The following is a 25,563-nucleotide window of genomic DNA, read 5'->3' on the forward strand; positions in this document are numbered from 1 at the left end:
GCTCTTTCATGATGAAACCCCACCCCCCCACGCCCGCCCCAACCCCGTCCCTTTGACACACCCCCATTGATGTGATTTTATTGAAGACTCCCTTTTTTTCTGGCACTACAAGTTGTTTTTGCCTGTTGTATTTCCTGCCCCAGCCCTAGAATCTGCTGTTTCTCCAGGGATCCCTGGTTTCCTTTTTTGAAGAATGGTAATTAGACACTAAGATCTGGATGTAGCATTTGCTCATTGCTGCCAATGTCTTCTTACATGTTTTTAATTTTTAAAAATTTTAATGTGAATTGTAAAAGTTAAGCTGTCATCTTAGAGAGAGTCAATTTTCCAGGCTCTGTTAACTCTGTAAAAATAAGTGATGACGGATTTCCCATTGTAGCTCAGCAGGTTAAGAACCCAACATAGTGTTTGTGAGGATGCAGGTTGGATTCCTGGCCTGGCTCAGTGGATTAAGGATCCGGTATTGCCACAAAGTGTAGCATAGGTCATAGGTGTGGCTCGGATTCAATCCCTGGCCTAGGAATTTACATATGCTGCAGGTGCAGCCATGAAATTTTAGAATAAAAGGTAAATAGATATTAATTTTTACTGCAGCCTTATGGCCTTGGATATGACAAGGTTTAACATGAGCCTATAGCAGTCCCCTGGGGATTCTTTCCAAAGAACAATCGTTTTCAAAGAATCCCCTGGTGACTCAGTAGGATAAGGATCCAGCATTTTCCCTGCTGTGTCTTGGGTTGCTGCTGTTGTGTGGGTTTGATCCCTGGCCTGGGAATTTACGCATGTTTGGGGTGCAGAAAAAAAACAGTGGTTTTCAGACTGTAACTCAAAGTCCACTACCAGGATGTCATTTGTTCACTTATTCATTCAATGGATACTTATTGAGAACTTCTGTATTCTGGTATACATTCAATGCCAGGGAACAAGAAAATTACCTTCCTCGGGAGTTCCCGTTGTGGCGCAGCAGAAACAAATCCAACTAGGAACCATGAGATTGCAGGTTCTATCCCCAGCCTCGCTCAACTGGTTAGGGACCCAATGTTGCTGTGAGCTGTGGTGTAGGTCGCAGATGCGGCTCGGATCCCGTGTTGCTGTGGCTCTGGTCGACCCCTAGCCTGGGAACCTCCATATGCCGCAAGTGCAGCCCTGAAAAAGACAAGAGAAAAAAAGAAAATTACCTTCTTCAACATTACAAAATTTTCATTCAAACGGGAGACCAAGGGGAGAAAAGGACATTTACAAGACAATGTAATGTGTCTCACAGGAGAAGTACCAGGGGAATGATCTGCCTGACTAGACTAGGGGTGAGCTGGGCAGGGATGACATGACTGAGGAAGTGATAACTCCACTGAGTCTTGAATAACAAATGAGAGTAAGCCAGACAAAAAGACAAAAGGGGGAGGCTGCGCAAGAGGGTTTCCAGCTGCCGACTCTGTAATTCGTGGCAAAGCCCAGAAGTGAGTGAGCAAATGGATCTTAGCTCTGTTGGGCTGTTTCCCATCCCATATGCATGTTGAGAGGATCCAGAGCTAATAATGGAGAGATGCATGTGTGAAGCTAGAGAGGGTCTTGCCTGCACGTTTAATAGCTCTGATTTTACCTTGAAGCAGTCAGAAGCGGCTTTAGAGTTTTGTGCAGAAAGAAGACAGCCTGGTTAGATCTGCATTTCAGGAGGATCCTCTACCTGCCTGGTGGAGATTGGAGAAGTCTAAAGTAGAGGAAGGAACCTCCGCAAAGGGGGAGCTACAGCAGACCAGGCAGGAGGTGGTGGTGGCTTGAGCTAGGGAAGTGGCGGTGGGCTTGGAGGGAAGTTGTTTTGTTTTGTTTTGTTTTGTTTTTCTTTTTGGGGCCGCACCCCTGGTATATGGAAGTTCCTAGGCTAGGTGTCACATCCAAGCTCAGCTGCCATCCTGAACCCCAGCCACAGCAACTCAGGATCCAGGCCATTTCTTTCTTTTTTTTTTTTTTTTTTTTGTCTTTTTGCCATTTCTTGGGCCACTCCCTCAGCATATGGAGGTTCCCAGGCTAGGGGTCGAATCGGAGCCATAGCCACTGGTCTACGCCAAAGCCACAGCAACACGGGATCTGAGCCACATCTGCAACCTATACCACAGCTCATGGCAACGCCAGATCCTTAACCCACTGAGCAAGGCCAGGGATCGAACCCACAACCTCAGAGTTCCTATTTGTATTCGTTAACCACCGAGCCACGATGGGAACTCCTGGAGGGAAGTTTATAGATTAGAAACTATTCCAGACAAGACCTGGTATTGTGCATGCATGTGTTTTAAATTTAACCCTCATCGATCCACAATGTTGTGTTAGTCCAGGTGTACAGCCTCAGATTCTTTTCCATTATAAGTTATTAGAAGATATTATATATAATTCCTTGTGCTATACAGTAGATCCTCATTGTTTATGTATTTTATATACAGTGGCATGTATCCATTAATCCCAGACTCCCAATTTATCCCTCCCCCTCCCCTTTCCCTTTTGGTAATTGCAAGTTTGTTTTCTATGTTTGAGTCTGTTTCTGTTTGGTAAATATGTTGATTCATATTATTTTAGATTCCACATATAAGCGATATCTTATGGTATTTGCCTTTCTCTATCTTACCTAGTATAATCTCTAAATCCATTCGTGTTGCTGAGAATGGCAATATTTCACTCTTTTTTGTGGCCAAGTAGTACTCTGTTGTATCTATATACCACATCTCAGACAAGGTTTGGTATCAATTGCCCTGCACATAATGGAAGAAAGAATCTGCTGGTGAATAAAGAAAAAGCTGTATTTGTGGGAGTTCCCGTCGTGGCTCAGCGGGTTCAATATCGAACTTGACTAGCATCCATGAGGACACGGGTTCAATTCCCTGGCCTTGCTCAGTGGGTTAAGGATCTGGCATTGCTGTGGCTGTGGTGTAGGCTGGCACCTACAGCTCCAATTGGACCCCTAGCCTGGGAACCTCCATATGCCACAGGTGCGGCCCTAAAAAGACATAAAGACCAAAAAAAACAAAGTTGTATTTGTGAAAATACTCACAATAGATCATGCACCACAAGAAGGCTGCATGACTTTCAAATTCTGACTGGGGCTCCTGACCAAAGGACTGGGGCTTCTGCCTAACCTCCCAGTTCTAAGGAGGCTCATTAACATCAAGTTCTCAGCTCACTCTCTCTCATTTGGGCCATTAGATTTTCAGCAGGTCTGAACTAGCTCGAGTTCGTTTTCCATGCCTGTTATTGCCAATCCACAGTGAAGGAATGCCTTTCTCAGGTTGTCAATCTGCTTCTACCTCCACGCTGTGACAAGAGAGGGTGAAGGCAGCCCGCCACCCTGGAGATGAGGATGTGGATAAGGACCAGCCTCCAAGGCAGAGGAGTGACCCTGGGGGAGAAAAGGGGTAGTGACAGGCAGGCTCCTCTTAGTGGCAGAAACAGCACTTCCTCTGCCCCGCAAGTGGCATGTCTGAAAGAATGAACGGTCTGTTTAAGACCTATCATCACGTGCTAGTCTATTTTCCTTTCTTTTGGTCCAACCACTGTGATAATAGATAGGTCAGAGGCTAACTCGGGGTGGGGGTGGGAGGTGGCTGGGCCAGGCAGAGGGAGCTGGAGAAGAGAGTAGTAGCCAGTTTATTTCTAACCATTTGCAGCTGTCCGCTTGTTTGGGGACTTTTTTTTTTTTTTTTTTTTCAGGCGTAGGAACAAAGTCTTGCTACACAAGATTGTTTTCCTTGGCACAACGTACAGACACTTTCTTGAGGAACGCACTGAGATAACACAAAACATCTGCTTAGAGGAATCAGTCCTCCGAAGCTGAATTTCATCAGCAAGAGCACGAGCCTTCTTTAGATAAATATATATACGTTTTGCAGGAGGCGGGAGAATGTGCTTGGAATGGGCAGGAGATTAAACTATTAGGAGGAGGGTTTTTTAAGAAACAGATCCGTGTCGTTAGGGTTTCTTTTCTTTCTTTTCTTGTTCCTTTGTGATCCAGTCGCGTTTTGTTTTGCAAGTATTTTGGAAATGGTAGGTTCTCAGCCACGCTGCCAGAGGCAGCCTGTTTTCTTTTCCCACGTGTGTGGGATGTTGTTTTTATTCATGAGCTATTGAGAATGAGGGGTTTTTATGACTCGTAGAGGGATTTTCACGTGTGCATTCCTGGTTCTGCCCTCTGAAGACCAAAAGGGCAGCACACATGCTCTCAGCCACGCGTGACAAGTTGAAGCAGCCCTGCAGGCATTTCTGGTTGTAGTTACTGACATGGCCTGGGGGTCCCCAAAGGCTCAGCCAAGGTATTAGGTGTCATCTTATGTCATGCAGAAGGTCCTCCGACAGTTCACACGACATTTTCATAGATCATCTTGGGTTCACATCTGCTTTCCAGATAGTTTGTCCTGTGGGGAAAAGGCAGCACCATCATTTGCCCTTTGTCCACCCTCCACTTAGACAAGGGAGAGCCACCTTTGAGAGCAGTGACAATATCAGAGGCCTCTGGCCAGATGCCTTGGAGAGCCTGCTGGCCCTGTGCTCCATGTTTAATCCTCACGATCTCACTAAGTACTAGGTATATTACCCTCATTCCTCAGATAAGGAAACAGAGCCTGTTGGAAGTTAGCAACCTTGGAGCTTCCACGTGGCGCAATGGGATTGGTGGCGTTTCTTCAGCACCGGGATGCGGGTTCGATTCCCAGTTAGCACAGTGGGTTAAAGGATCCAGCGTTGCTACAACTGAGGAGTAGGTCACAACTGTGGCTTGGATCTAATCTCTGGCCCAGGAATTTCCTATGCCACGGGGCAGCCAAAAAAGATAAAAACAAAACAAAACAAAAACCAAAAAAACAGAAGTTAGCAAACTCACTCACAGGCAAGTAGCAGGGAAGTTCCCCAGCTGGAATCTGAGACCAGCGATCGATGCCAAATGTGTAACCAGCGTCTGCCACAAATGACACATGCTTTGCGGGAAGAGCCAATCCACCCTTTTCCACCTTCATCTTTTAACAAATTTTGCTTCTCCAGTTCTGCCAGTTGGATTGGAATGAGATGAAACAAGCCCTAGGAATCCCATCCAGCTTCCTGGCAGAGTGAAAAGAGCCTAGGCTCTGAAATCAGACAGACTTGAATTCAGACCCCTTTTCATCACAAACTCACTCTAAACCCTGAGCCTGTCAGTCCCTGCACCTTTCTGAGCTCTGATTTTGGTGGAAGCAGATGGCCAAAGTGCTCAGCTCCCAAGCCCCCAGCCAGCAAGGATTTATCACACACCCACCCTCTCCAAGGCTCTGCACTGGGCACGGGGCATCCGTGTGAGAGAAGCCTGGATGCACTCCCTGCCCCCAGGGAGCGTGCCATCTGCTGGGCGTGGCAGATCCAAGTCAGGATCCACACAGATAAGTGTGGAATTGCTGGCCGGGGTCTGTGCTCAGAAAAGTTTCAGGAGCAGGTAGCAGGTGCCAGGGAACAAGGGAAGTCTTTCAGCTGAATGCTAAAGAAGGCAGAGGCATTGACTTGGTAAACGATGGGGCAGAATGTCCGCCAGCTCCTTTGGAACCTGGGATGTTCGGAGCCAATTCCCTGGGGTCCCTGGAGGCAGACCGCCTTTGAGCCCTTACTCTCCAGACCTCCCCAGCCCAGGTTCAACCCAGCGTGCTCACAGACCAGGGTCTCAGCCCCAAGCATCCAGCCTTCTCTTCAGAAGGAAAGAAAGCAAAATGATGGAAATGAGAAAGACAGCAGCTACCTTGGAAAACAGCCACATGGGTCTTGTTTGACTTTGGCACCTCCGTCTCTCATGTGTGACTTTGTCATAGCATCTCTGCATTCTCTGAGGGACCTTCTCCTTTTGCAGCCTTCTCTAATAGTGTAAAAGAACAAAACATGGAGTTCCCACTGTGGCACAATGGAATCGACAGCGGTGTCTCTGGAGCACTGGGATGTGGGTTCGATCCCTGGCCCGGCACAATGGGTTAAGGATCCAGCATTGTTGCAGCTGTGGCTTAGGTCGCAACTATGGCTTGGATCTGATCCCTGGCCTGGAAACTCCATATGCCACAGGGTGGCCAAAAAAAAGAAAAAGACAAAAAACACGAGCCATTTAGACAACTTCTTGTAATTTTTTCCAGAGGTGCCTGGATAGGAAGGATTGAATGGGGCATTTGAGGGCTTAGTGAAAAGGAAGGGAGAGGAGGGAATGAAGAAGAAAGAAAATGGATTGAAGCTCAGAAAACACTGGAATTTTTATTAAATTTTGTTTGGGAGAAAGGAGATTTACTGAGTCAGAGATGAAAGGCAAATCCACATGGAGCCCCGGAGAAATTATTATATTCCATGCTCGATTTAGCTTTCGGGCTCAATGTGGCTTGGAGATCAGAATTTTTGTGGTTAGACACATTCATAAACTCTGCAGGGCTTTGTCAGATGCTGGTTCCCAGCCGAGTACCAGGTCTCACCCTCAGCAGAGGCAAAGCTATGAGGCTGACTGATCAGGCCTCCAAGAGGGGCTATAAGCCCCCTGCAGGCTCACCTCACCCTCTGCCTTCCCCTCAGCTCTTGGCTGGCCTCCTTGGCTCCATAGCTCAGCAGACTCCAGTGTTGCTTGAAGTCTCATAGTTGAGCAAATTCCTGCTGGAACCACATGTGAGTGATTGGTTTGGGATTCTCATCTCTGCCCAGGCACCTTGCCTGGCCTCATCCTGGAATCTGAACTCAGCCTGGTCCTGTTTTAGGCTCACTAGCCCCAAACCCCCTGACCGGAAGCCGTCCAGATCCATCCTTGAACACCTGGATGTCTATTACCTCTTCGTGGGACTCATGTGAACTCATCTTCTCATTTCTAACTACCTTCTTGGAGTCTGAAGTTTCACAGATGGAATCTGAGAGTCAGGGCATGTGGCTAGGGTGGGGAAAAAGGAAGCTCTGAGATCAATTCGTGCTTGCAAATCATTTAGAGACCTTCCGATCAAAGGTGGTTTTCTGTATTACCAATACATAGCTGTCTGAGATTATTGTTGGAAGGTTTGTCTGCATTATTATAAGACTAGTCAAAGTTTAACTCAAATCCTTCAGCTCTGCAATCTATTTCTGTTAAGACTACCAGTTAATAGTGTCTGGTATTAACTTTCTAATTGAGTACAGTGACTGAAAATTAACTGTCACCACCTGAAAAACTATATTAAAAGGTAAAGAAGGGGGGTTTTAATGATAAACAGAGAGGAGTTTCAGACTCTTTCTTCCTGCCCCCTAGGCTACATCAAAACATTCATCTCAGAGCTCTCCTCTCTATAAGAGCATTATGTGGCTTTCCAAGCCAGGACTATATCAAGACCATATCAAGAAAAGCTATCATTGGAGTTCTTGTCGTGGTGCAGTGGAAACGAATCCGACTGGGAACCATGAGGTTGTGGATTCGATCCCTAGCCTATCTCAGTGGGTTAAGGATCTGGTGTTGCCATGAGCTGTGGTGTAGATAGAAGACGTGGCTCAGATCCTGCATTGCTGTGGCCAGCAGCGTAGCTCCGATTTGACCCCTAGTCTGGGAACCTCCATGTGCCGTGGGTGTGGCCCTAAAAAGTGGGGGGTGTGGTGGAGACGGACAGAAAAGCTATCACTTCTGCTGTAGGCTTTTTTCCTCCCCCAAATAGGGGGTGATGGATTCATATCGTGACTAAAAAAGATCACTGCTCTTTTATGATTCCATTTTGATTGATGAGTGTTCCCTATCTAGCCCTGTGCAAGGTGTTTCTAAAGGTAGAACCAAAGTATAAAACAGTCCCCTTTGTTCAGGGAACTTAACAGTATAGGCAGCACAGCAGAGTCAGCGTCTTCCATTTCTTCCAAGCTCACACCTTTCACTGGATATTTTGCAGGGTAATGATAAGACGATTGGATTTGAAGATATTTTTAATGACCTGTCACAATGTGAACTAATGGGAGAACCACATTTGATGGTTGAATATAAACTTGGTTTACTGTAATACAGTGTGCTGTTCATGGAAATAGAGGGTCTGCAGCTTGGTTATAGTCATCTTTTTACTATACTTTGATGTGCACAACATTAAAAGTGCTGACACTTAAAAAAAAGTATAATACAGAGCCTAACGATGAGAAATTTGTAGAAAATAATGCAAGATCAAATATAATCCCAGACTTTGTAACGACCACTCTAAGTTCTTTGGAAGTTCAGAATTAATGGATTAATATCAAGACTACCTGCTGAAAATAAATATGCAGGAGGAATTTAATCCCAGAGTATGTGATGATATGTATATGTATCCTTTGGTCCATGAAATACTAAAACTAACAGTTCACGGGAGAGTGCTTATAATCTGCAAAGCATTAGCAGAGCCTTTTTACATGTGTCTTTAATCCTCACAATAGCCACCTGAGCTTTGGATAACTTTAACATCCCTGATTCTTTATAGAGATGGGGGAACTGAGGTTTAGAAATACTAAGCCCTTTGCTTGTGGCTACACTGTTACTAGACAGCAGAGCCAGAAATGAAACCTGGAAAAGTCTGATTACAGACTCTTTAAAACCAATAGCTATTATGGGCAAAAGCAGATTCCAGAGTTAAATAGGACAATACAACGTTTTTTGTTTTGTTTTTTTTTTTTTTTTTTTTTTTTTTTTGGCTGCCCAGCAGCATAGAGAACTCTGGGGCCAGGGATCAGATCCGAGACACAGCCACAAACTGAGCCACAGCTGCGGCAATGCCGGCTTCTTAACCCACTGTGTTGGGCTGGAGATTGAACCCATGTCCCAGTGCTCCCAAGACGCTGCCAATCCCCTTGTACCACAGAGGAAACTCCAGGATACACGGACTTTTTCTACAGGAATTCTCAGATCCTTTCCTATGCTTAGGTATATTGCAAACCTTTGTAAGAACAGCATTTTTACAAATATCCTTGACCTCTTGACCCTCATTTTTTTTAAGCCAAGGAGCTTCCAGAGTTAGTCTTTTTTTTTTTTTTTTCATAGGCAAGAAATAGATTAAGATAGGATGCTTGTGAGTGGGCTGGCAAGGAGGCTCTGATGAGTTAGTCATTTTTAAAAAATACTGAAGTGAAGGGTCCCTGGTATCTTGTGTACTTAGAGGAGCAGAAGGGACAAAAGGAGGGGCTTGGGTACAGCCCTGAAGCCGAGTCAGTGGTGTCGTGTGGAATACACAGGCTGCCCTCTGCCCAGACCCTTGCGTGGCTTCCTCAGGTTCAGATTGCCATCGTAACATGCCCATTTGAGATGGTTCATTCTTCCTATTGCTAGACTTTATTCATTTAAAACAAACATTTTTGCGCTCCCTCTACAAGCCAGGTACTGAGCTACATGCAGGTCAAAAAATGGTCATCTGGGAGTTCCCTTTGTGGCTCAGAGGTTAACAAACCCAACTAGTATCCGTGAGAATGTGGGTTCAATCCCTGGCCTCCCTCAGTGGGTTAAAGATCTGGCGTTGCCGTGAGCTGTGGTGTAGGTGGCAGACATGGCTCAGATCCAGCATTGCTGTGGCTGTGGTGTAGGCCGGCATCTATAGCTTTGTTTTGACCCCTAGCCTGGGAACTTCCATATGCTGCAAGTGTGGCCCTAAAAAGTGAAAAAAAAAAGTCATCTGAATGGTGAGGTTCCCTCTTCTGTGGAGCTGTAGCAGCAGGACACACACCAAAGAAAGAGCCTGAGCTTCAGAGCCAAATCTCTGCTCTATCTCCTTTTCGTTGTGGGTCTAGGCAAACACATTCACTAGGCTAAGCCACAGTTACATTAAACAAACCAACAGAAAAGAAATAATTTCACTGCTTTGGGTTTCACTGAGAATAAATGACATCATATACACACATATTAGGTCTTGCATATCAAACCTGCATCCTCATGGATTCTAGTCGTGTTAGTTAACTCCCGAGATCAGGGACTTCTTAACAGCACTATGAAGATGAAAAACCCTCAGACAAATTAATTTTTATGAACTGTCCCTCTGAAGCCTGTCAGGGAAAGGAGTGGATCAGCAGGGCTGAGTCTTACCCTGTCTTGCTGCCGTGAGGCTAGTTACACAGAATGAGAATTCTGGAGGGAGTGGACATCCAGTTCTCTACATCCAGAGGGGTGAGCTCTTCCACTTCCCTCCTTCTGAAAGTTTACTTCATGCACGCACGTGCACACGCGCGCGCACGCGCGCACACACACACACACACACACACACACACACACACACACACACACACATACCTGAACACCTGGAAGGCAGAAGAGAAAAGGGAAAAAGCGCTAAGGTAGGACACAACCTGTAGAATCGGCCCCTGAACCATCAATAATATTGAGTGAGTTTCCCAAATGCCATGTGACTTTCTTAACCCCACACTGTGTCAGCTGGATTTTATCTCGGCTTAACAGAGAACCTACCAGGGTTCCTAGGCTTCCTAGAAATCCATCCTTGGACTTCTCAGCTTCCCGAGTTGGCCTGTGGTGACTGTGGTGTACACTGAGCATGTCCAGACTCAAACCATTTGCAGTGTTCACTTTTTTTTTTTTTTGCTTCTTGGGGCTACACTCGTGGCATATGGAGGTTCCCTGGCTAGGGGTCCAGTCGGACCTACAGCTGCCAACCTATACCACAGCTACAGCAACATGGGATTCTGGATCTATTATAAGATTTTGTAAGGAGTTCCCTAGTGGCCCAGTGGGTTAAGCACCAGGCTGTGGCTCAGGTCACTGCTGTGGCGCAGGTTTGATCCCTGGCTGGGGAACTTCCACTGGCACAGTCAAAAAAATAAAATAAAATCAAGTGTGGACTTTCTATTGAAACAAAGAAACCACAAAATAATGTTTTTGTCCATTTTGTAATGAAGCAGAGGGATGAAGTGACTTGCCCATACAGCTAGTAAGTTGCAGGGCTAGGATTTGAAACTAGGGCTTCCAGACTCTAAAGCCAACTCCTCTCAACTACTGTCAAGATCATTTCCAGACACAGCCCAAAAGGGAGAGGCAAGAACAAACCAAGTTCAAGGCTGGAGGCAAAGCCAGAGACCAGGCGTGGCGTGGAGGGCGGAGCCAAGCGCTCAGAGCTGATCAGATGCAGGGATCTGGGGGAAGATGTGCCTTGGGGACACTCGAGAGGGACCCAGCAAGTACCACAAACATCCTCATTGTGTCCAACATTTTGTTTTACCTTCGGCTAGTGTGTGGGGTATGGGGGCTGGCTGTCAAGGTCAAGCTGATCAACTGGCGCAGCTGAAACCCGCCACCGCCGGTGTCCCCTAGTTACTAAAAAGTAAGCACACCTGGGGGATTCGGGCCACCCAGGAAGGGAGGGCTGGGAGCTGGAGGTGTGTGCAGAGCCCCCAGAGCAACATGTCCAGATTTCAGGGTGCTGGTACTCATGGGCCTTGGAGTTAGACACTCCTGGGCCCAAACCCCTCCAGCTGTGTGACCTAGGGCAGCTACTTAATTTTCCAAGTCTCTGTCCTCATGTGTGAGATGCAAACCATAACAGTACCTGTCTTCAGGCATTGTTCTGAAGACTCAGTCAGCTAATCCATGTAAAGTGCTCGGCACAGCCCCTAGAACTTGTTAAGAGCTCAGTAAATATTGGCTTTTATTCTTAGTCCCAAGTTCATGGTCTACGGTGGCACCAGCAGAGAACACAGATGTATCAGCTGACCTTTTACCACCCCGGACCTGTGCCTCCCAAGGGTGTAGATTTTTTCCCCCTTCTCCCTCACCCCTTTCCTTTCTGTAAATTATATTTCTCTGCTACCCAAGAGTGACCTTTGCATGCCTGCTTGCATTTAGCAATTAAGCTGTGCCTTTATTTTTGGCAGCGAGAGTCATATGCCAAACATAACCAGATCTGTTAGATTTTTTTTATTTTATTTATTTATTTTTTTCATGGCCACACCTATGGCATATGGAAGTTCCCAGGTCAGGGAGTGAATCTGAGCCACAGCTGTGGCAACGCTGAATCCTTTAACCCACTGCACTGGGCTGGGGATCGAACCTGTACCTCCACAGTGACTTGAGCCACTGACGTCAGATTCTTAACCCATTGTGCCACAGCGGGAACTCCGGGGTTTTGAATCAGGCTGACTTGATCCAAATCCCAGCCCCACCATTCTTTATCTGAGTGGCCTGGAGGAAGTTAATCCATGCTTCAGAGCCTTGAAATTATTCACCTGTAATACAGGACTCATAAAACCTATGTCACAGATGGATTACATGTGTCAGCTCCTGATATTGTCTCCCTGTGGTTACAGGACTCCCCTTTTGATGGAAACATTCTTATATAAGGATGATGGAAGGTTCCATCACCTCTGGATCTCAGGCCTCTTTGAAGACTCCAGACCTCTCCCAGCTTGGCTCCGTGGCTTTCACTAGCCCCCCTTCCACAGATCAAGCCGCCCATCTGTGAGGGGCTGCCCTCTACCTTCTCCCAGCTTTCCCTCCCCCACCCCCAGACCGGAGCATCTGTTGCCCAGTCAGCTGCCAAGCTGTGCCCGGGTCTCTCTCTGGGTTCATCTGATATGTTGCCAATTTGTTTTGGAAGAAAAGCCAGCATCCATGCCAGGCCCTGGGGAGGCAGATCCTGCCTCTGCCAACTGCCAGCCATGTTCCGTCTCTCTCACCCTGCCCTGGCGGGGGGGCGTCCCACATGATCCTGTGACAGGATGTCTCCCACCAGACAGCTGCACTGGGACCCTGTGGAGGCACGAACAGCAAAACCCCAGCTTCCTGGGGCCCAGGGACATGCCCTGAGCACAGCTCAGCAATTCTGCAGAAAGGCCGGTGGTCATGTCTACCTGGTCAGGGTAATTATTTCCCTTATAACAACAGCTAGATACTCCAGACTTTACAGAACAGAAGCAGCAGCGGGGAGGGCAGGGTGGGGTGTCATTCCCACTTAGCGAGTTTTTATTCTGTTCTAGGCATTGTAGAAGGATGTTAGTCATGTTGACACTCTCCTGGTCATGCCAGAAAGGCCTTATTTTGACCCCTGTTTGATGAATAAAACCAAAGTTATGTGGGTATCACTTTTTTTTTTTTTGGTCTCTTTAGGGCTGCACCTGCAGCATATGGAAGTTCCCAGGTTAGGGGTCGAATGGGAGCTACGGCTGCTGCCCTACGCCACAGTCACAGCCACAGCAACTCGGGATCAGAGCTGAGTCTGCGACCTGCACCACAGCTCAGGGCAACACCGGATCTTTAACTCACTGGGATCTTTGACCCACTGAGCGGGGCCAGGGATCAAACTGCATCCTCATGGATGCTAGTTAGATTCATTCCGCTGCGCCACGACAGGAACTCCCTGGTATCACAACTAGCATTTGTATCTGCATCGTACATACAGCAAAACTGAAGCTCAGAGAGGTTAAATAACATGCTTGCAGTCCTACAGCTGGAAAAGGAGCACAATAGGAATTCAAAGTCTGTTTAATTTCAGAATCCATGCCAGCGTCACTAATTAAAGGGGTGTAGATAACAAGCGTTGAAGCAGTGTTTGAGAGGGAGGGAGGAAGTGGGTTTGGGATTCTGCTCTTTGTTGCTCTGACCAAGCTGGGAGTAGTGGTCATCACACAGGAGATCTGAGTGGCTCCTCTGACCACTCACCCAAACTGCGTTGTGAAAAACAACCCCCGGAGTTCCCGTCGTGGCGCAGTGGTTAACGAATCCGACTAGGAACCATGAGGTTGCAGGTTCGATCCCTGGCCTTGCTCAGTGGGTTAAGGATCCGGCGTTGCCATGAGCTGTGGTGTAGGTTGCAGACACGGCTCGGATCCCACGTTGCTATGGCTCTGGTGTAGGCCGGTGGCTATGGCTCCGATTAGACCCCTAGTCTGGGAATCTCCATATGCCGTTGGAGCGGCCCTAGAAAAGGCAAAAAGACAAAAAAAAAAAAAAAAAAAAAAAAAAAAAAAAAACCCGATGCCTACCTTCCTCGGAGAAGGAGGATGAGATGAAATGGCAATAAGTGTACTGCGAAGTTTGCGTAAAGTTTTGTTGCCTTTGCCCACCTCAAAAACCATGGATCTCAGAGAAAGTCTGGATCAGAATTTGCAAACTGGTAACCTGCAGGCCAAATTAACCTAGGAAGATGTTTCATTTTGACCTGTGCTTTTTGTTTTTTAAACTCAGGTGATTGTTGTACACCGATAAAGATAATAAAATTCATTAACAATAACAACTCAGGTTAAATGCTAATATTTTTAAAAATAGAATGCCAGTATTTCCCTGGTGGCTCAGGGGGTTAAGGATCTGGCACTGTTACTGCTGTGGCACAGGTTCGATCCCTGGCCCGGGAACTTCCCCACTCCATGGGCACAGCCAGAACTAAATAAATAAAAACAAAAAATAAAAATAGGACTCCAGAATTCCAGATTTCTGAATCATCTTAAGAAACCAAAAAATTTTTAAAGAATTAAAAAAAAAAAAAAAAAGAGTTCCCATCATGGCACAGTGGAAACAAATCCGACTGGGAACCATGAGATTGCAGGTTTGATCCTTGACCTCACTCAGTGGGTTAAGGATCTGGTGTTGCCATGAGCTGTGGTGTAGGTCGCAGACTCAGCTCAGATCCCCAGTTGCTGTGGCTGTGGTGTAGGCCGGCAGCTGTAGCTCTGATTTGACCCCTACCCTGAGGAACCTCCATATGCCACAGGTGCGGTCCTAAAAAGCAAAAAGAAAAGAAAACAGAAGATCTAACAGCCCTAGACCTCTGTCCCCTTATGGCCACCACTGGCTGAGTTGTACAGCAGCTACTTCCTTTGATGAAAGGGGCTTTCTAATTTGCCCCTGTCCCCACCACTCCCTATGGCTTTGTCAGGGCGCGCCAGTCTCCCTGAAACATCGCCCTCCTTCGACCAGTTTTCTTATCTTAGAGATGAAAGGAAAATGAACTTTCTGGTGCTCTACAAAGTCTGAAAAATAAAAAAGCAAGAAGGGAGGGTGCATGTTTCTATGTAAAAATAAATACTTTTGCACGTTTATCTGCACCAAAAAAGATATTTCCAAGAAAACCTATGTGACCCTCTTCACACGTTTGTTTGGTCTCTTCCTGGTTGTTGGTGTTGGAATTTAATACCATTCCAGCCACTTTTTCAGGCGGTGTCCAATGGAGCTGCCCATATACAGCAGGGCACCCTCAGGTTGGCCCAGAAGCCCAGGTCCAGGACGGTTCCCCAGCCTCACACTTGGGCTCCAGAGCCTGCCAGAGCGTCCTCATCCTGATTGCCTTCCCTTTTTTTCCTTTTCTAGGTGTTCCCTTCCCAAAGAACTTCCTGCAGATCTGCAAAAAGATCCTGTGCCGCCTCTTCCGGGTCTTCGTCCACGTCTACATCCACCACTTCGACCGGGTCATCGTGATGGGTGCCGAGGCCCACGTCAACACCTGCTACAAACACTTCTATTACTTTGTCACAGAGATGAACCTCATAGACCGCAAGGAGCTGGAGCCCTTGGTAAGTGTCACCCTAGCAGCCCGGCCACTCACCCGAACACTGCCACACCCATGCACACCAATGGCTCGCTGCTAGCTAGAGGATGGCAGAATTGGACGGGATTTAGAGGTCCTCTCAAGGTTGGGGGATGCCAAGATGTCCTCAGCCATCCAACAGAGGGCTTATATTTCTCTCTAGGATGGTTATGGTTTGGTCCAGAGGGAATAGCTTCAATTCTCTGCTCCCACACCAGTCACCTATTTACGTAATCCCTTACAGGGGCATCTTTGAGCACCATATCATCTCTTACACTGTTATCCAAAGACAATAAGAAACATTTTTTTTTTTTGGTAAATAAATATTTAGGAACTGCTGGGTGGCAGCTACTAGACACACAACATCAAGTCAACTGCCATTGTGGCTCAGCAGAAGCGAATCCAACCAGTATCCATGAGGACACGGATTCAATCCCTGGCCTCACTCAGTGGTTCTGGGATCTGGTGTTGCCATAAGCCATGGTGTAGGTTGCAGAGGTGGCTTGGATCCTGCGTTGCTGTGATTGTGGTGTAGGCAGCTGTAGCTCTAATTCAACCCCTAGGCTGGGAATTTCCATATGCCATGGGTGCCGCCCTAAAAAGCAAAAAAAAAACCCAAAACAAACAAACAAAAAAAAACCGCAAAGAAAAAGCTGTGTTTGGGTAGCCTTTACTCCAGAGATAGAGACAAAAGTAAGCACCAGATAAGAATATACTATCCTGGGGACTCTGCTTTTCATACTGAATCCTCCAATGCAGTTATAACAGGATAAATGAGAATCCAGAACAGTTGGTTAAAAAAACTTTACTACTGGGAGTTCCCATTGTGGCTCGATAGTGAATCCAACTAGGAACCATGAGGTTGCAGGTTCGATCCCTGGCCTTGCTCAGTAGGTTAAGGATCTGGCATTGCCATGAGCTGTGGTGTAGGTTGCAGACGTAACTTGGATCCCGTGTTGCTGTGGCTCTGGTGTAGGCCGTTGGCTACAGCTCTGATTCGACCCCTAGCCTGGGAATCCCCATATGCCAAGGGAGCGGCCTCAGAAAAGGCAAAAAGACAAAAAACAAACAAACAAAAAACACTTTACTGCTATCGTCTAGGTGAATGAGGAGTCCTTTTCTTTATAAGCTGCCTTCACAGTTGGACTCACACTGCACTTTAGAAGTCAAGGGCCCCTAAAAGCCCCACATCTTTTGTTACATATATCTATGGGTATCCTATCAGAGCTATCCCTAGCCAGTACCGTCTTATTCAGTATTATACAGTGCTTTAGAGTAAAATGATGCTTTTTTTCTTGAAACAGTTAAAAGGGCCAGTTTTGCTAAATACAACTGACAGAGCAACTGCATTTCATCCAAGTCCATCTGAGCGATGGCTAGAGTGCAGGGGCCAGCCCAGTCTTTTGCTAGCCTATCTTCCTATCTCTCTATGTACATGTTTTTAAAATATAGGGTTTTAAAAATTATTATTATATTTCTGTACGGTGAGACAAACAGATCAAGAGTTGACTGCCAATGAAAATAGAGTTTGTCGGAGTTCCCTTCATGGCTCAGTGGTTAACGAACCCAACTAGGAACCATGAGGATGCAGGTTCGATCCCTGGCCTCACTCAGTGGGTTAAGGATCCGGCATTCCCTGAAGCTGTGATGTAGGTCACAGATGCGGTTCAGATCCAGTGTTGCTGTGGCTGTGGTGTAGGCCAGTGGCTACAGCTCTGATTCAACCCCTAGCCTGAGAACCTCCATATGCAGGGAGTGAAGCCCTAAAAAAAAAGACAAGAAAATAGAGTTTTACACACAGATCCCAGGAGAAGGGGGTGTACACCAAAGCATGGGGGCCTCACGAGAAGGACGTTAATTAGGGAAAATAAAGGCGGGAGCTTTTGTTGTGACTTCTCTTGGAAGGAATGGGCAAGGCAGGATAAGAAGGCTAAAAATGGACTATTTGAATAATTTCAGCAGGTTCTGAGACACAGGGGCTGCTCCTAGCTGTCTGGTACTTGGCCCTGGAGTAATTAGGGCAAAGGAATTTGAGCCCTAAATGTAAGAGGCCCAAGAGAAGGTAGTTGGGGGTGTGGGCTCGGGATTGGTTGGTTTGTACTGATTGATGAGTAAACGGCTCAAGGATGAGATGTTTCCTATCTCTAGGAATTGGTTGGCTCAGGGAGAGACGGTCCCTCCATGGTCAGCAAGGCCCCAGATATTAAAGAGTCAAAATACAGGAGTTCCTGCCATGGTGCAATGGGTTAAGAATCTGACTGCAGTGGCTCAGGTCACTGAGGAGGTGTTGGTTTGATTCCTGGCCCGGTACATTGGGTTAAAGGAAAAGGCATTGCCCCAGCTGCAGCATAGGTTGCACCTGTGGCTCAGACTCAATCCGTGGCCTGGAAACTTCCATATGCTGCAGGTGCGGCCATAAAAAGAAAACAAAATACAAAAACCAAAAGACATGTTTGATGTAGTATATATGGTATCTTCCTGGCAAAGAAGATGTTGGTGAATTTTATGTATCATCTATTTTTCTTTTTTTTTTTTTTTTTTTTTTTTTTTGTCTTTTTCCCATTTCTTGGGTCACTCCTGCGGCATATGGAGGTTCCCAGGCTAGGGGTCAAATCGGAGCTGTAGCTGCCAGCCTACACCAGAGCCACAGCAACGTGGGATCTGAGCTGCGTCTGCAACCTACACCACAGCTCACGGCAACGCCAGATCCTTAACCCACTGAGTGAGGCCAGGGATCGAACCCCCAACCTCATGGTTCTTAGTCGGATTCGTTAACCACTGCGCCACAACAGGAACTCCTTATGTATCGTCTTTAGAGTTTCTCAACTTGAAATCTATTATTATGCTATGAGACTACACAGTAAAAAAAAAAAAAAATTTCTGTGCGTCCCTCAAGAGTTCTGAAACAGGAGTTCCTGTTGTGATGTAGCAGAAACGAGTCCAACTAGTAACCATGAGGCTGTGTGTTCAAACCCTGGCCTCGCTCAGTGGGTTAAGGATCTGGTGTTGCCATGAGCTATAATGTAGGTCGCAGATGTGGCTCAGATCTGGCATTGCTGTGGCTGTGGCATAGGCCAGCGGCTACAGCTCCAATTCGACCCCAAGCCTGGGAACCTCCATATGCTACGGGCACAGCCCTAAAAAGCAAAAAAAAAAAAAAAAAAAAAAAAAAAAAGGAGTTCTGGGGCAAAGCAAGGCTTGCTGGGTACAGCCAAGCTGTATCATTGGCTGTATCAAACATGTTCATTTTCTTCCTTCCTTTCACAACCACTTTCTAAAAAGTTCTTGGGAGGAACCAAGTTGTCTCTGAATGCAGTTGGACAGATAGTGTGGAAAGAAGCGAAAACACCATCGTGACTGAGTTTTGCTCCTTTGTCTTGTATAAAGACTCTTGTGGGTGAACAGCCACCATGAGATGAAAAGCTGGTGCAAACAGTGCACAGGAATGAAAAAGCCTGGAAGGAATGAATAAAGCTAATTTCAGAAGAATGTCAAGGACAGAGTGGATAGGCAGGCAAATGAAGAGGGTGGAGGAAGCACTCTGATCTCGTGGAGAGCCAGGGTCTGCTTCTAGGGGGTTCTCTTCACTTCTGTTCAGTGGACATGTTCAAATGGAGGGAAAATGCCTTCCCCAAAGGGCAATGGAAGGAAGAGGCTTTCCTTGGTGCTCAAGTTTGGGTTTCACTGAGCTAAAGGAGCACAGATGTCAGATGGAGAGAGCATTTCTTCTCCATGGGGATCTCTTCTTCTTTACGGAAAGCTATTGTAGGACAAAGCTGAGTGTAAGGTAACAAGCAGAGGAAACCTTCCTTTGCCATCAGAACACTCTCAGTTACAGCGGACCCTTGAACACCACGGGTTTGAACTGTGCAGGTCCCATTATACGTGAATTTTTCGCTTAACCTACAGGGCCGCAGGAAAACTCCTACAACTCAGTATTCTAGATAAGAGCCTCTTTGGGGGCAGTTCCCTTCGTGGCCCAGTGGTTAACGATACTGACTAGGATCCACAAAGATGTGGGTTTGATCCCTGGCCTTGCTCAGTGGGTTAAGGATCCAGCTTTGCTGTGAGCTGTGGTGTAGGCTACAGACATGGCACAGATCCTACATTGCTGTGGCTGTGGTGTAGGCAGGAGCTGCAGCTCCAATTCGACCCCTAGCCTGGGAACCTCCATATGCCTCGGGTGTGACCCTAAAAAGCAAAAAAAAATAAATAAAATAAAAATAAAAGAGCCTCTTTGGGGGCATGGGGAACAAACTATGATTGGATTAACTAGGAATTATTAACAGTGGAAGTGACAAGAAGGGTATCAGTTTTCTTCCGTAGAACCGTACAGTTTCTTTAAATTTTACTGGGAACAGTAACCTTCCTACCTTTATGTTTCATTCATATTAATTGCAGGGAGATTAATTTCAGTGCTTTTGCGTATTAATAATGAGTAGGTTTTTTTAATTATCTGAGGATAATTTAATAAAAGTAGAATTATTAGAAAATTATCAATGAATTTACAGATTCATTTAAGACAGTTATCTGTCACCTTTAAATTGCATTGAAATCTGTTAATGTCTATAGTAAGTATGTCCACAGTAAATTTAAGTAGTCACCATATTGCTTTGAGAGGCCCGTTGTTTCAAAGATGTATCTCTTTTTTTTTTTTTTTTTGGTATTTTTAGGCCCACATCTGAGGCATATGAAAGTTCCCAGCATAGGGGTCAACTTGGAGCTGTGGCTGCTGCCCTACACCACAGCCACAGCAACCTGGGATTTGAGCTGAATCTGCAACCTACACCACAGCTCACGGCAATGCCAGATCCTTAACCCACTGATCGAGGCCAGGGATCGAACCCTCAACCTCATGGTTCCTAGTTGGATTTGTTTCCGCTGTGCCACGTCGGGAACTCCAAGATGTATCTGATGTCTTTCATTGAGGGGTGAGCTTTATCAGTCAAACCTGTTGAACATGGTCCTGAAACAAATTGACAAAGAAAGATCTGTTCAGTGATCATTCTGAAACCAAAATGTTTGCTTGGTCAAGTACATGTTTCTTGAAAACATAAATAAGAATGTCAGAACACAAAGACAAATACCATATGATATCACTTATAACTGGAATCTAATATCCAGCACAAATGAACATCTCCTCAGAAAAGAAAATCATGGACTTGGAGAAGAGACTTGTGGCTGCCTGATGGGAGGAGGAGGGAGTGGGAGGGATAGGGAGCTTGGGCTTATCAGACACAACTTAGAATAGATTTACAAGGAGATCCTGCTGAATAGCATTGAGAACTTCATCTAGATACTCATGTTGCAACAGAAGAAAGGCTGGGGGAAAAATGTAATTGTAATGTATACATGTAAGGATAACCTGACCCCCTTGCTGTACAGGGCCTAAAAATACCAAAAAAAAAAAAAAAAAAAAAAAGATACATCTTTGAAACAACGGGCCTCTCAAAGCAATATGGTGACTACTTAAAAAAAAAAAAAAAAGAATGTCAGAACAGATGTATGATTGAGGCGAATTTACCAATGGCTTATTCGAGTGTCAGTCATAGAGCTGACATAGAGCAATTCCAAATTCTAGCAGAAGATAGACAGGTCTAAAATAGATAGGTCTAAAATCTAGAATAATTCATAAAAGCACTGGGCCAGAAAGCAGGTGACCTAGTCCATATGCTAGATCTGCTACTTATAAAACCTGGCTAACCATATTTAACTTGGGCTCATTTTAATTGCGACAGCAAAACATGCCATTTTCCGAGTTCTCCTGTGGCACGGTGGCTTAAGGATCTGGTGTTGTCACTGAAGTGGCTTGGGTTGCTGTTGTGGCACGGGTTCAGTTCCTAGCCCTGGGAAGTTCCACATGCCACAGGTACAGCCAAAAAAGCAGACAAACAAAAAATGCAGTTTTCATAGTGTTTGAAGATTTCCATTTCAACAATGTACATGCTATCAAAGAGGTCCTGGAAGTAATGCATTCATTCACTTATTCATTCATTCACTCACTCAACAAGTGCAAAATTACATCAGCAAGTCAGAGGGGGCAAGAAATGACTGGATTCTGGATTCAGGGTAGAGTTGGGTGGATTTAATAACAAGTGCTTTTAGTGCTTAAGTGTCTGAAATTATGTATTCATTTTACCCGTTGGAGTTCCTGTTGTGGTGCAGTGGAAACGAATCCAACTAGGAACTGTGAGGTTGTGGGTTCGATCCCTGGCCTCACTCAGTAGGTTAAGAATCTGGCGTTGCCGTGAGCTGTGATGTAGGTGGCAGACGTGGCTCGGATCCCATGTGGCTGTGGCTGTGGCTGTGGTGTAGGCCGGCAGCTGTATCTCCAATTCAACCCCTAGCCTAGGAACCTCCATATGCTGCAGGTGCAGCCCAGCTAGTATCCATGAGGATGCAGATTTGATCCCTGGCCTCAATCAGTGGGTTAAGGATCCGGCATTGCCACAAGCTGTGGTGTAGGTCACAGATGCAGCTCAGATCCCACATTGCCATGGCTGTGGCATAGGCCAGCAGCTGCAGCTATGATTCGATCCCTAGCCCAGGAACTTCCATGTGCCCTGGGTGTGGCCCTAAAAAGCAAAAAACACCCTAAACATACAAAACAAAACCCTATGAAGTAACAGTAAAAGATACTGAGAATATTTCTGAAGATAGTCAGTATCTCTTGTCAGGCTCTGGATGCTTAGCACAGTTCAATGTCCACCCTAAGAATGCTGTACTTGTGATTGCTGTCTCTGAATTGAGCACTTTCACTAGCTAATAGTGCTGGAATACCCAACTTCCAAATCCCAGGTTAGGGGTGGAATCAGAGCTACAGCTGCCAGCTTACACGACAGCCACAGCCACACCAGATCTGAGCTGTGTCTGTGACCTACACCACAGTTCATGGCAATGCTGGATCCCCAAACCACTGAGCAAGGCCAGGGATTGAACCCACATCCTCATGGATATTAGTCGGGTTCAGTTCCACTGAGCCACAATGGGAACTCCCTAAGAAGGATAAGCTTTTGAAAACTGACAAAAGCAGTCTAAAAGATATAAAAATAATGACTGCCTCTCATCTTTAGCCCTTGGAGGATGATGAAGAAGTCAGGCATTTGGCTTCCCATTCTAGTACATTCCTTAGAATCTAATGCAGCTAGGGGCCAGAGGGTAAGACTTGTCCTGCCAATTTCCTGCAGAAGATCATTATTCCAAGAGTTCCCACACCTCTGGTGGGACATTCCTGATGTCATGCCTCGGGATTCCATAAAGTAGAACACAGAGACCCACCTCATGTTGCTCTCGGCCATGTTTCCAACACGCACAGTCACGCTTCTCTACTTAAAACCAGCCCTGTCGCTTTCGTCTGATGTTGGCTGAGTGCCCAAAACACTGGTTGTGTGGAGGATCCAGCACCCCACAAGGGTGAGAGATTCAGTCTCAGACAGTGCTTAATTAAGACCAAGGCTCAGGGAGTTCCTGTCGTGGCCCAGTGGTATGCACGAGGACTCAGGTTCAATCCCTGGTCTCGCTCAGTGGCTTAAGGATACAGCCTTGCCATGAGCTGTGATTTAGGTCACAGACGTGGCTCAGATCCAGCATTGCTGTGGCCGTGGGGTAGGCTGGCAGCTGTAGCTCCTCTTCAACCCCTGGAAACTTCCATATGCTGTGGTGCAGCCCTGGAAAAAAAAAAAAAAAAAGACAAGGCTCAGACTTTCTGGGTTCAAATCCTGGACCCTTCATTCCCTCATCTGCAATCTTGAGCAGCATAGCTGGTTTTCCCAAGCCTCGTTTTCCTCGTTTGTAGCATAGGTATAACAATAGAATTATGAAAAAAGAAGTGGTTTAGTCACAGGGTAAGTGCTTAAGAAATGTTGGCTGTTAAATACAATAATGAAGTAAGCAGGGGTACCTTCATTCTCTCTTCCCCAGCTCTTGTAGTCTTTGGCCATCTTGGGGGTCCCCTAAGTAGCCTTGTAGCAGATACAGTTCATTGTATTTGTATCAGTGTCAACTCTTTGAGGGGTGGGAGGATACACGACATATGCTCGAATTGCCTGTGTTGCCAAGTACATGATAAATGCGTGATGTGTTTTTGAATTGGGACGAGTACTTTGAGGATGGCGCACCTCCATTCGAAGGGCTCCCACACCAGTCATTCCTTCCAGGGCGCCGCCCTCATCTCAGAACAGGCCTGCAGACCTCCACGTATCCACTGTTGGAAATGAAGCTTCATCCTATTGGATTAGCAGTGGAGATGAAGAGCAGGATAAAGTACAGAGCATCCTCAGTCTCAGGCTTGACAGAGAAAGATAGGACCCCAGCTCCCAGTCAGTTTTCTGGTCCAGATTCAACTGTATTTCCTGGGAGGATGCAGATGCTCTCACACTGTCCTGGTGGGCCAGGCGTACAATGACCAATCCTTCCAGATTTAGCATGAAAAAATCCCATGTCCTGGGAAAACTCTCTGTTCCTGGCAAACTGGGACCCTTGGTCACCCTCTTGGGCCTCTTGAGTGGGAATACAATTTGGAATTCAGAAGCTGGGAAGGGTTCACCCTGGCCAACCCAGAGAGCAAGGCCAGCAAGTCCATCTGTCCACAGGGCTTGTCTCAGGGCTCCCGTTGGGACCTGCTGCTCAGCAGCAGCCTGGGAACCCAGGGAAATACATGATTTCATTTGGTCTCCAACAGGGAGGGGGAGGCCGGAGCTGGGACAGACACAGTCGTGACCAGTGATCCATGTCTCATGTAAATGTAACAGCTGAAGATGACTTGAACTCCAGCAAGTTCACAGTGGGAGGAAACGAACCCAAATGATGCTGGTAATTAGAAAATGGGCCAGGCCTTGATTGAATAAACCGGCTGCTGTTGGCCCTGGACAGCCTGAGAGTCAGCTGACAGAATGGCGCTAATCAGGATTATCATTAGCAAGCCTGGAGAGCCCGCAGTGTTTTGTTGGTCTTTCACTAAAAAACAAAAGCAGACTCAGAGAGGGCTGTCAGCAATGCAGTAGCTGGCAAATAAAGAGCTGATTAGGGAGGAGGGGGAGGAGAGGGATGGGGGGTGGGGGGAGGGAGGAAAGACAGGAGGGTGCTTGTTCACCCAAACGCACCTGCTGCCCCCTGGGTGACCTTGGTCCAGCACTTTCACCTTCTCTCTCCGGGGGTCCCTTTCTTTTCTTCTGTCACTGAAAGTGATTGTACCATCACCTACCTTGCAGAGGTGCTGCCGTGAAACCAAATGTTTGCACCGGGCTATTCTGTTGCCTTACAGCAGGGCACTTGGGTCATGGGAGCTTCTAGATTAAGTCAGTGTTTCTCAATAACAGTCCACATACCAGCTGCATCAGAAACTTCTGGAGGGGGTTTCAATGTACATACTCAGACCTCACCACCAATAGAGCAACTCAGAATTATTGAGCTGAGTGCCTAGAAGCGGGCATCCTCCGTCTGCATCTCAAACTTTCAGGTACCTGTGAATCACCCGAGCATCTCACTCACGTGTAGGTTCTGATTCGGTTCCCCCGAATCACAGCGCAATTCATTTTGCCACCCGTCGACGGCCATGCTGCTGGTTCCCAGACCACACTCTGAGGGTCAAGACTCTAGAGGACATTTACTCTCAAATTTGAGAATGACTGTTGTTGGCACGGCATTTTTTCTCCTTTTCTAGGATTGGGAGTTAGCTCGGTGAGGTGGGAGAGTAGAACAAAGAAGAAATGTCTAAGGATCGATACTGAGTATAATATGAATATTCCTCACAATATCAGTCTGGGGTGAGGATCAGTGAAAATGGACTTCTTTTCCTGGTCAGATGAGTTTACCAAATGCTACATCTTATCTGCCCTTGAAGACTCTCAATGTACAATCACAGCTGAAAGGCCTTGGAAAGTCATTCAGTAAAGAAACTTGGTTGAGTTTTTTGGGTTACCCACCCAGTTCAACTGCATCATGCTGCTGAAATCCTTTTCTTTTTTTGTTTTTGGTTTTGGTTTTTTGGCTGCCCTGCAGCATAAAGCATTCCCAGGCCAGGGATCAGATCCGACTTACGCCGCAGCTGCAGCAGCACCATATCCTTTAACCCACTGTGCCAGGCAGGGGATCGAACCTGCATCCTGGCGCTGCA

The 25,563-nt window shown here is 46.5% G+C and overlaps 1 protein-coding gene across 3 annotated transcripts in view; it reads left to right on the forward strand.

Annotated features, from left to right (window-relative positions):
- The window catches only part of MOB3B (MOB kinase activator 3B), a 256,735-nt gene that overhangs the window by 181,990 nt on the left and 49,182 nt on the right, over window positions 1-25,563 (forward strand). For all 3 annotated transcript variants that reach the window (XM_003130696.6, XM_021064706.1, XM_013980202.2), the window contains exon 3: window positions 15,233-15,435. In XM_003130696.6, coding sequence (XP_003130744.3) covers window positions 15,233-15,435 — 203 coding nt within the window. The remainder of the gene's footprint in view (window positions 1-15,232; window positions 15,436-25,563) is intronic.

The sequence above is a fragment of the Sus scrofa genome, chromosome 10, assembly GCF_000003025.6.
Source record: "Sus scrofa isolate TJ Tabasco breed Duroc chromosome 10, Sscrofa11.1, whole genome shotgun sequence".
NCBI classification, from domain to species: Eukaryota; Metazoa; Chordata; class Mammalia; order Artiodactyla; family Suidae; genus Sus; species Sus scrofa.